At 42.1% G+C, this 12,237-nt stretch overlaps 1 protein-coding gene across 1 annotated transcript in view; it reads left to right on the plus strand.

Annotated features, from left to right (window-relative positions):
• Positions 1–1,369: 1,369 nt before the first annotated feature.
• The window catches only part of SPAG17 (sperm associated antigen 17), a gene marked incomplete at its 5' end in the record, with an annotated part of 39,650 nt that continues 28,782 nt past the window's right edge, over positions 1,370–12,237 (plus strand). The window contains 8 exon segments of the mRNA XM_072423165.1: positions 1,370–1,501; positions 3,484–3,658; positions 5,636–5,812; positions 6,865–7,046; positions 8,039–8,200; positions 9,138–9,240; positions 10,812–10,933; positions 11,751–11,888. Of these exon segments, the coding sequence (XP_072279266.1) occupies positions 1,370–1,501; positions 3,484–3,658; positions 5,636–5,812; positions 6,865–7,046; positions 8,039–8,200; positions 9,138–9,240; positions 10,812–10,933; positions 11,751–11,888 (1,191 nt within the window).

Below are 12,237 nucleotides of genomic sequence, written 5' to 3' on the forward strand. Positions count from 1 at the left end.
AGATGGCCAGCGGCACACCAATATATCCAGTGTAATACAGACGTTATTGAATCAGACAACATACCAAAGTTACTCTATATCTTAGGTTTAAGATGATCAGTGGGTGGAAGGTATCAGAAGAAGGGTTCCCAGCTGGGTCGCCATATTATATGTCGTCTTTTTCATTGATGCTTTTACTACATTGGTGACATTGTTGTCCGGCCGGTCTTCATTACCATCCAGAAAGTCATTAGCTATATATAAGGGATCACACTAAGGCAAATACAATACCTGAACCTTGTTAGAAATTTAATGCAAATTGTGCCTGAAGCTACATGGTTTTCAATCTATAGATTTTAGGGAATTGGAACTCCTTTCGGGTTGTGTGGTTGCATCTGACATTTCTGGAATAGGAAAACGAAAGACCTTTCAGAAAAAAAACACACCCCTGCCTGATCGGGAATGGAAAGAACCGAAATACAAAAATAATCGGATAAACCCAGAAATCCTTTTTTTTATTTGAAATTTGTTTTATTAGAACAAATTAAATTTATTTGGATGTTGGATAGAAGGAGGTGTAATGCAGAATACCAATGTACAGCGCTGCGTAATATGTTGGCGCTATATAAATCCTGTTTAATAATAATAATAACAGGCAGAAAGAAAACACCAGTGCATCCTGCCAGTAGATCTAGTATTTTTCTATTTTGAAAAGTAATATTTTCTGTTTGTTCATTATAAGTAATCAGTGGCAAACTATGGATTCCCGTCCACCAGAATTTAATGGAGTGTTTAATCAATACTGGGCTTGCAATGGTTTAATGTGATTACCGAAGCAACATTTGCTGCCTTCTATTGCTTTCAAATTTGGACAGAAAACAGAATCAGAAGTTTATTTGTCGCTCAGATTGCCATTTTTATTGCCAGCTTTACCCGAACTATAATGAAAGTACTTCTGACCATGGAGAACACAGTCCTGATACTGGAAATCCAGGTCCCATGAACACACAAGCAGCATGCATTGCGCTATGTTGTACTGCTCGTATGTAACTAAGCACAAAGTGATAGCATGTCTGTGTAGTCATTGGGGAAGATGTGCTCATCATGGTGGGCTCCATAGGGACTCTGCAAATTAATGTAGCCACCATGGAAAAAGGGAAATGGGTATTCAGCTGACTGACAACACAGAACACCTCAGATTCACAATAAATGAGGCTGCAAGATTTTTGCTGTTGTACTTAATATAATTTTAACCCCTAAAATGGTGTATTTACTCCAATGACACTGAAATGATTGTCCCCTCGCTAAATGTTATCACATGAGAACTGTGTAATCCAGAGATCTTGATTTACTATCCTGTATAAAGTGATATTATTGTATTTCATCGCAGGTCACAGAAGCAGCAAAGTCCCTTTTGGACAATGGAGAGACATTACCTCTTCCTCTGATCGCCAAACTGCTGAAGTTCCAATTTCTAAACATCAAACAGAAAGATCTGCAAAGAAGAGAGACCGAGCAGAAGGTGAGCACTGATGACCCTCATGCTTTATTATTCTGCCCCAGGGTTAGTTCACATGGCTGAAATCATGGGGGTAACTAGAGGTTACATGGCCGCATAGCAAAGGGCTCGTCAACGGTATGTGTTCATGGTGGTCATAGTTCATATTCTTAGACCAAACGGTAAGGCCATGGTCAGTAGGCAGAAAAATGCTGAATTGTGAATAGTCAGCAAGGGAAACAAATGCCTACATAAGCTTTACAAGCAAATACACCCATTGGTGCACATTCAAAGGAAAAATGCCCAATAGGTGGGAAAATATGGGTGGATGAAAGGAAGGGCACCCGAGAGCAGTCAGTGGAAGGAAGAAATCCCACATTGGAGGGGAAGGGGGGACTATTAGAAACTATGAAATGTGTTGGGAGCTATGGCTGAGGGGCACTGAGGATGGGGGATCTCTGCATCCAACCAAATGTCTTTGTTAGGGGCTATGGTGCTCGGTGGGTAGAAGGAGGGCCATGGGGTCACTCTGAGGGTCTATGGGCTCTGCAGAAGTCATACAGCTGATTGCAGAGCTCAGGATTGGCCTGGCAGCACACGGTAGCAGACACGGCTCTGCTCATTGTCAGACATGGCGTTTCTCGTTCGGTAGCTGTGAGCTGTCAGATTTGGATATGTCAGAGGCCTGAGGATAAACACACAGCCGTGTGATCTGGATAATATTGAGTACTGTGTATATAAGAATTAGAGGAGACATGTACAGAGGTCCAGATGGGAGACGTAACCCAGCTCTCTTTATTACAATAAACACATCCGACAGCCGCCCTATGATGTAACCACTCCAGCAACACTCAACCTCTCCAATGGTGGCCACCAACCATTAGCTCGGGAGTTTCATTTGTCTGTGTGAAGCATTATTCCCCAATCCTTTATAGATAAAGCCAAGTAAAGTGACCACCTGTATGTCACCTGTGTCACTGGGTGCAACACCTGATTAAATTATAACAATTAAAATGTCTTCAAAAACTATTAATAATTTAATATTGAATGTTGTTTTATGTTTGGTGGTAAGAATGAACTTCCTAAATTTTTGGAGAATAGAATCACTTGTCTGACCACCTGTCATTCTAGTTTACCTGTCCTCATTGTCTCAGCTCTCTCCACAATCATGTTTCTATCAGGGTACCTTATTGCAAAGACAGCACTTCCTGTGTAACCCGGCATAGTAAAAGCAGGCAGACCATCAATTAAATTAAAAAGTGCTTGGGATGCCTTAATGGCACCAGCCACGGTTGCCAACTGCCACATATTCAATATATAAGCTTCTCTTTATTCTAAGTCAATGCTGTGCCCACTTCTGGGCTGCATCCTGCCCGCTGATCTACATTGATTCTTCCAGCAGGACCCCCCCACCTGAGGGCCTAATGCCCTTCTGAATCATACCAAGTACCAAAAGATTCCATTTAACTAATGCAGATATTCAGACATAGGATATACATTCTAAAACACTTTGAAAAACTCTTCGGGGGCATGTGTTATACATTCAGCACCTCCCACCTGTCACTGCTCCTCCTCCATCAAAATGCTAATGACACCTGTACATAGTCTGCACTAATCAATAGGATACAATGTAACAATGGAATGTTGTATTGTAATTACTGTTTCATTTATACGTAGGTCAAAGTGTGACCTCTGAGCTGAAAATGGCATTAGTTAAAGAAACTTTACAGTACTTTAAACTTTTAGTAATCACCAAATAAACCAGCCCATTATATAAAGAAATATACAGGTACAAGAAATGAAGAAGTCAAAGTCAGTGGGGGGTTTGCCCAGTGCTCACCTCTGCCTCTGACCAAGTAAAACCTTTGTTTAATTCTTCCATGTGCACCTGACTGTTAGGGATAACCCACAAATTGCTCTTATTTTTCTACTATATATTTGATGTGTGGCTGATTTGTATTCACACTATTTCCATCATCTAGCAATATATGTTTGATATATTTCAGTCTGGGGAGGACAAACCGAAGCAAAAAGCATTGAAGAGCGCCAAGGCCAAGCCATCCAGTGCCAAGGGTTCAGCCAGGGGTAAAGGCAAGAAAGCCCCTGAAGCTCCGCCCCCTGTGAAGAAAGACACCACCCTGAAACGGCGTGGGGAAGAAGAGGACGCCAACACTTATATAGGTGATAAATGGATTTACAGTTCTGGAAAACATGAGTGGAACTCTAACCACAACAATAACTTTGCGGGACAGGGGATGCTAGGGTGTATATATACCCTGGTTCTGCAAAGTGGGGGTCCAGTGTTTCCCCCTCCTGGTGCTAAAGCCTGATAGAGTGTTGAGTGATGCATATTTATGTTGAAATAAAAAAAGGAAAGTCTATTGCATCCAAAATACCTATTATATAATAGTCATAGTGGATGCAGAACTTTGCTTCCTCATGTCACAACCTCCATCAAGGAGCACAGTGGACATCACAATAGTAGTGACATAATAAAATCTCACTCCAAATCCGGTGAGACTGACGGAGACAGCAGTGCCTTAGATGATCTCACTCTGCAGATAAAAAGCTATAGCACAGACACCCTGAACTAACTTCGGAATGAGCAAATATTGTCTAAGCACGAGTCATGTATATTCATGTTTTAATCTTGGTGTCCTTTGTGTATTTCTTCCAAATATATGCACTAATCCAGTATAACACTTTGCCTCAATGCAGGAGCTTCCTGTAATACAGACTGAGCATTGCTGCTCTCTCTACTTGTGCAGAGCGGCTGGTCTTGTATCCGCCCCTTCCTTAGTTTTTCTGCAGGCAGCCTGTAGTGGGTGGAGTCTTCCAGACCCCTCCCACAACTATTCTGTGTGCTCAGCTTATGTACAGCAGAGTTATTTAATAATATGAGACATTTGTGCCTGGGGTTTAGCTTTATAACATACAGTTGCAACAAGTTGCACAAGGAAGTCAGAAAGGGCACTAAAGGTTTCTAATTCCTAAAACTGCCGTATGATAGGTTAATGAGCTCCTAGGAATAAACAAATTATGCAAATGATGACTTTGCTCCAAGTCAGAGCTCTTTGACACACCCACGCACCACATTGCACATCCTGTGTGTCTCATATTTAGGGAACTCTTCAAGAACACATGGGAAAATGTTCCCAAATCCTTCTTTTCTGCCAACTTTTCTACTGCCAGGCAGTATATTGCCAGGCATATTAAAGTACATCTTCCATGGCAGAAACAGTGAGCCTGGTTTGTCTGACCTTCTATGGTTGGCATAGCCAACTGCTATGCTGATCCTATAGACCCGGAACAATTTTGCAGATTAGAATAAAGAGAAAAAACATCTGGTCTCTTTCATTTATTCATCATCAACTCCCAGCCATTGGTGATAACCATTATTGTTGGAGGTTTGTCTCTCAGTTGACCCGGTAGTTGGTGTATGTTGACACCATGTTGGCATTTCCACAGATGATGAGCCTGATGACGGATCTCAACACTATATCATTGTACTTGGAGTTTACCATCCTTTGATGTGACCAAACAGATTTACATCCTTTGTATCTGTAGAGTTATTTAATAATATGAGACATTTGTGCCCGGGGTTTAGCTTTATAACATACAGAACAAGTTGCACAAGGGGTCAGAAAGGGCACTATAGGTTTCTAATTCTTCTAATTGCCTTATGATAGGTTAATGAGCTCCTAGGAATAAACAAATTATGCAAATGATGACTTTGCTCCAAGTCAGAGCTCATGGACACGCCCACGCACCACATTGCACATCCTGTGTGTCTCATATTTAGGGAACACTTCAAGAACACATGGGAAAATGTTCCCAATTCCTTCTTTTCTGCCAACTTTTCCACTGCCAGGCTCTTAATAAATCTTAATAATCTTCCATGGCAGAAACAGTGAGCCTGGTATGTCTGACCTCCTATGGTTGGCATAGCCAACTGCTATGCTGATCCTATAGACCTGGAACAATTTTGCAGATTGGAATAAAGAGAAAAAAGTCAGACATTCAAATCTGCACATCTGGTCTCTGTCATTTATTCATCATCAACTCCCAGCCATTGGTGATAACCATTATTGTTGGAGGTTTGTCTCTCAGTGGACCCGGTGGTTGGTGTATGTTGACACCATGTTGGCATTTCCACAGATGATGAGCCTGATGACGGATCTCAACACTATATCATTGTACTTGGAGTTTACCATCCGCAGATCCTTGTTCTTCTGGCCGAGCTCGGCGTCCATGTGTCCAGCGTCATCAGAATATCGTCCCAGAACTATGCAAGTCCTCCAATGGATATGATGCGAGGAGAGGAGCAGCCAGAAGGTAAATTGTGACTCTAAAGTCTCATCCTTATGTAGATCAGCCCCAACGGGGTCAGTACATTATGTTTTAGCTTTCAGGTCATTTCCTTCCTTCACATTCATATATTCATCTGCCTAGTAAGCCGGTAATTCTATACTAATCACATGTAAAGCATTTCCACAATCAGTCAGATTTTCTCCATTTCCCCAAGGCCGTATAACACACCGCTGCAGGTTTTGGCATCCTTTTCAATAAGAGAGGTGCCGCATTTAGCATATTAAAAAAAAAAAGTTTTATTTGTAAATAATTCTGAAATACTTTAAAATTGCTAAAACAAATTTTAAACAGGACAAATATCTAAAAAAATATATAATTTTTATCCATGGGAACAATCATTTTTTTACTAACAGTTTAAAATACAACTTTTTGTGTTTTTGTTTTCTTTTTATGAATTATATTAGGAGAACAATAATTAATAATAGTTATTAATTTTAATATAATATTAATAATAATAATTATTATTAATAATGATAATAATATTTAAGATAATATAACCAAGTCTTCTTTGTCATAAACAACATTTTGCATTTGGTTCTTTGTTATTCTCAGTAAGGACAAATGTATTGCAAAATAAACAGCCAGCCCCATAGCTAAAAAATAAAGATTGCCCTGATCCATAGAGGGAGCGTAGGGGTGAGGGCCAAACTGGCCCCCTATCGCAGCAAAATATTGTAATTTTATACCTGTATGAGGGGGGTCTTTATATAACTATGGTATTTATAATTTGTTGTGCCTTGTTTTTGTTTTTACCCATTTTCTGTCCAGTAAAAGTGACAATAAAAAAGGAAGAAACAACCCATATACCAAAAAGTAGAAATTACAACATATAGCAAAAGGGAATTACACCAAACCTTTTTCTCTAATGCTGGATACTTATTATTTGTATTGTCAGCCTCACACACTTCTCAGAATGTAATATTTTCCATGATAGAAGCCCTAAACATCTTTTCAGAGACAATATTTTTGTTGATCGGTTGGTCTCCATCTTTTTTGTAAAACCTTTATTACTACAGCTGTAGAGGCCGAGACACAGAGAAAAATGTCTGTCACCAAATCCCTGGAAGTGTTCTGGAAGTACCTGGAACCCATCCTGGAAAGTGGGAAGAGAGGATCACCGTTATGTCAGATTGCACGACTGCAACACCTGGTGAAAGAGAATGTCCAACCCACAGACTGGACGGATGCTGAGCAGCAGGTAAGTAAAATCTGTGTGGACATTGCAATGTCCTTACTTTGTTCTCCCCTCTCTTTAATCCTTCACTTTCTTCCCACCCCTCAACTTTCCTTCCTTCCCTCATTCCTTTCCTATTTTATTCCATATCTGCTTCCCTCCTTTTTTCCTGACGTCTATTCCTCCATCTTCCTCTTCTCTCTTTCCCACTTCTATTCACTCTTCTCTTCCTCTATTCATTCCCTTCTTACTCCCTTTTCATCCTCCCTCTCCCCTTTCCTTACCCTATTTTTACCTTCATTCCTACTGTCTCCATACTTTACTCTTTATTAATTTCTCCTTTCCTAGCGTTTATCTACGCTTCTATATAGCTACATTCTTTTATCTACTTCTGTCTTTGTTTTCTTTTTTCTTCTTCTTCTCTTTCATTTTCTCTTCTTTTAGTTTCTTCTTTTTTTCCTTTTTCATCTTCTTCTTTCTTCTTCTACTTCTTTCGTCTTCTTCTTACTTTTGTCCTCTTCTTTCTTTTCCTTCTTTCTTCTTCTTTTGGCTTCTTTTTTCTTTTCCGTCTTTCGTCTTCTTCTTTCTACTTCTTCTTCTTTTTTTCACTCCTCCCAGCCTACCTACCTACCTTTCTTCCTTCATTTTTTTCTGTGCCCTGCTACACTTACTCCTTTATTTCCCTGTTCTCTTCCTCTCATCCACTCTTACTTCTAATTTCCTTCTTCCTTGCTGTCCTTCCATTCTTCTCTCCTTTCTTTTCATTCCTCCGTCTTTCATAACTTTCTTCCTCAATTCTCTTCCTTCGCCTCCCTTGCCTGTATTATCTGTGTGTTTGCGTACCAGGTATTGGATGTTTTGGCACTAATGACAGGTCTCCTCTTAGAAGCTTATATTATTTTTTGTTACCCATTACTGTGCAGTTTACAATGAACACAGGAAGTCCATACAGGTATATCTATAAATGTGTCTCTAGACCCCAGCAATCACTTTATTACCTGCCTCATTCTTTGTAGCTGAAATACTCCACAGAGGTATTTGAGAGCATCGCCTGCCTGATGTATGATTGCCTGGACTGGAGGAGACAACACCTGCACTACCTGGATAATTTGCAGCTCATTCGTGTCCCCACCGTGGAGAAGGAGAAGCCTGCGGAGACTCCGCTCGCAGTGACAGAGGTAGGTGTGGTTTACCGTGTGTCCCCTGTCCACCCAACACCGGCAGGTTCTCTGTGTTGTCACAATGCAACCCTTCCAAGACCATTAAAGCCTAGATGACCAGACCAGATGTATCTGGGTAGCTGACAGAACCCGGCTTCATTTCAGTTCTCAGGAGCCTTCATCCTGATACAAGCAGAGGATGGGCTATTGGGAAGTGTTAGAGTATCAGAAGTGGTGGGGGGTAAAGGAACTTAACTCACTGTTAAGAATTCAATACATTTATCATAGAAGAACAAAAACTAGTTCCAAATCCCAATCCAGAGGAAGTGTGGATGAAACCAAAAGAAATATTTTTTTTGGCAAATAAAGAGGTGAATGTTACAAAAGTTGAAGTAACCAGTGTAGGTTTCAGCTGGACTCAGGTCATTTAGCACACCAATGAAATATTTGATCCTTGATTAGTCCCAGTGCCCGACGCGTTTCGCTTTATGGCTTCTTTAGGGGCAGTTGAGATGTGTAAAATATTACTACATAACTACCTGGTACATTTAAATATGGCAACAGATGAATAAAACTCTTTCATTAGTATCAGTTTACTTCTGCATAAATGCTTCTTATTTCAGAACTAATAAATAACTTTGTTACACTGAAACATGTTACATTCTTCAGGGGCGTGCAGTGATGAATAATAGTCATGTGACCACAAACAAATAATAGAATATTAACATTTTTATCAAAATAAATTATCTTGTTTTTGTATAATACATGGTATAAATGTTTTTTTTTTCCTTAAATGTTTCATATACACAGATGTGGACAAATATAGATCTATACTAAAACAAAACGAAGGGAAATCTTTAAGGACCTCTTGTTTTTTTTTCTGCTCTTATTTTTCCATGTTTCTATTCAATCTGATCCTAATGGTAATAATTATTTGTTGTGATTGCCCTGTTAGGCACCCGCTGCAGCGATACCAACCACTCCAACAGGGAAACGAAAAGGACAAGTGGACGAGATTCATTCCACGCTCTCACTACCGCCCCCAACTCCCATTCAAGGTACCTACAGCAAGGTCATTGCATGGGGAAGTAAGAAAATGGGAAGAAACTAAATGGGAACTCGCAGGAGGCCTCCATAGATCTGTGATCTGCTGGAGATCTAAGGCAGGGGTGGGCAAACTTTTTTAGTCAGAGGCCACCACACAGATCTAAACCTGCGATGCGAGATTGGGCTGGTTGTGTGCAGGGACACAGCCCATCCGCTCTCCCATCGCAGGCTCAAATCAAGGGACGTGTTCCGCGGCTCTGGTCAGAACCACGGAACACCCAAAGGGCCAGAGAAACATCCCAATTGGGCCGTATATGGCTCGTGGGCGGTAGTTTGCCCATGCCTGTTCCAAGGGGCCTATAGATCTGTGATCTGCTGGAGATTCTAAGGAGTCTAAAGGTCTGTGCTCTGTTGAAGATCCTGTGGGGGGTCTATAGATCTGTGACCTTTTAGAAATCCTGTCAAGTCCATATGTCAGCGCCCTGATGAGACCCTAAAATCTGTAGTTTTAGGGTCTGCTAGAGACTTTTAGAGGCCTTAAGATCTATGACCTGCACTGAACATATCTGCTATCATTCACTTACTATTCATTCTTTTACTTACCAAAAGACACCCCAGATCATAACACTGCCCCCACAGGCAGCCCCAGATCACAACCCTGCCCCTACAGGCACCCCAGATCATAACACTGCTCCCACAGGCAGCCCCAGATCATAACACTGCCCCCCACAGGCACCCCCAGATCATAACACTGCCCTCACAGGCACCCCCAGATCATAAAACTGCCCCTTCAGGGAGCCCAGATCATAACACTGCCCCCACAGGCACCCCCAGATCATAAAACTGCCCCTTCAGGAAGCCCAGATCATAACACTGCCCCCACAGGTATCCCAGATCATACCACTGCTTCCATAGACAGCTATTATCATAACACTACCCCACAGGTATCCCAGATCATAATACTGCCCCCACAGGCACCAGGGAACATAATGCTGCCCCCACATGCACCCCAGATCATAACACTGCCCCCACAGGCATCCCAGATCATAGCACTGCCCCCACAGGCACCCCAGATCATAGCACTGCCCCCAGAGGCACCCCAGATCATAACACTGCCCCACATGCACCCCAGATCATAACACTGCCCCACATGCACCCCAGATCATAACACTGCCCCCCAGGCACCCCAGATCATAACACTGCCCCCCAGGCACCCCAGATCATATCATAACACTGCCCCCCAGGCACCCCAGATCATAGCACTGCCCCACAGGCACCCCAGATCATAGCACTGCCCCCCACAGGCACCCCAGATGAAAACACTTCCCCCACAGGTACCCCAGATCATAACACTGCCCCCACAGGCACCCCAGATCATAGCACTGCCCCCCACAGGCACCCCAGATGAAAACACTGCGCCCACCCTAAGTCATAACAATGCCCTCAAAGGCTTAGGCTTGGAGAGTTTTTTTGGTCAAGTATTTTACATTTCTGCATCCTAATTTAGATTAGAATAATTTTTACTAATAAAACCATGGTATTATATTATGATTTCATCACATATCTGTTCCTCTCTGTGTAGTGGAAGTAGAGAGCCATATATTGACCAGTGATGTGGATATGAGGTACTATAATGACCTCTTGAGTGCTGTCCCCGAGGAACTTCTGACCGTCCCGCTTATAATGTACAGCATGCTGGAGCAGGTAAGACAAATACGTTCCCATACTCTCTGCCTCTTCCTGCTACATTCTATGTAATATAGGTAAATACCCAGCAGAGATTTACAGACCTGGGAGCCCAGTGCAGGGATGGTGGGAATGCCTCATAATGGCTACAGCAGGTGTACAGATCCAGGAACTGAGCACAGGTAGGGTGAGAATCTGTCAATGGTATGGTGTTTGATGGAAGGAGCCTAAATGGGAGCAATACTATAAGAATATTGCTTTATTAAAGCTCCCCAAGGCTGGGCAGGATACACTTTCATTAGTGAAGCTGAGTGATCCAGCAAACCTTGAATAGAAAACATTTTCTAGCAAATAGCAAATGACTTCGAATAAATCCATTCCAATTTTATTGTATCACCCAGCTTCACCGATGAAATTGTACCCTCTCCAGCCTTGGAGAACTTTAATAAATCAGGCCATTGTGTAAATGTCTCCAGGATTATAGTGCAGTCCTTCCAGCAGTTGGCTTGGACTTCAGTGTATTCTAAAAACCCGGAGTTTGAATGTTCAATGCCAACCTTAGTTTCCAATGGCTTATGTTTAGCCATTCTCCTCTGACCTGCCATGAGCATTGATTATCTATATAATATATACACAGAGTCCATACTTCAAGTGAACCTGTCATCTTCGTAATAGTTATGGATGGACATGGGGTATGGGGAGCTCAGAATCTGATCTCACACAAGCGCCCCTTGACCCTATCCACCTTGGAGGGGTAGAGTAGGCATTTCTTTTGTTTTATGATTTTTATGTTTATGTCGTGTATGACATGTGAATCCCCAATGTCTTCTCTTAGGTTGTTGCAACAGAGAAAGATCTGATACCGCCGAGTGAGATTATACCAGATCCCCGAGCAGACGGCCTGGACCCCGCCATTGCCAGCCACTTAATATCCGTCCTTGACTCTTTGTCCCTCTCTGAAAAGCAGAAAAAGGTAAAAACATTTATTACTTTCACATCAACAGGAAGAAATATCACCACCTACCTACCTACCTACTCATGTACCTACCCTATACACAGCCTTCCCACCACTCCTCTTCTGCTGCCCCTCTATGTAGTGCTCTTCATTGGCTTCCATTTCACCTTAAAATCAAATTTAGGCTCCTGTGCTTTGTCCTCAAATCCCTCCACAGCTCCTCCCCCACCTACCTACCTGATACACAAATCCCTCCACAGCTCCTCCCCCACCTACCTACCTGATACACAAATCCCTCCACAGCTCCTCCCCCACCTACCTACCTGATGCACAAATCCCTCTACAGCTCCTCCCCCACCTACCTACC

The sequence above is a fragment of the Pyxicephalus adspersus genome, chromosome 1 (genome assembly GCF_032062135.1).
Source record: "Pyxicephalus adspersus chromosome 1, UCB_Pads_2.0, whole genome shotgun sequence".
Taxonomy (NCBI): Eukaryota; Metazoa; Chordata; class Amphibia; order Anura; family Pyxicephalidae; genus Pyxicephalus; species Pyxicephalus adspersus.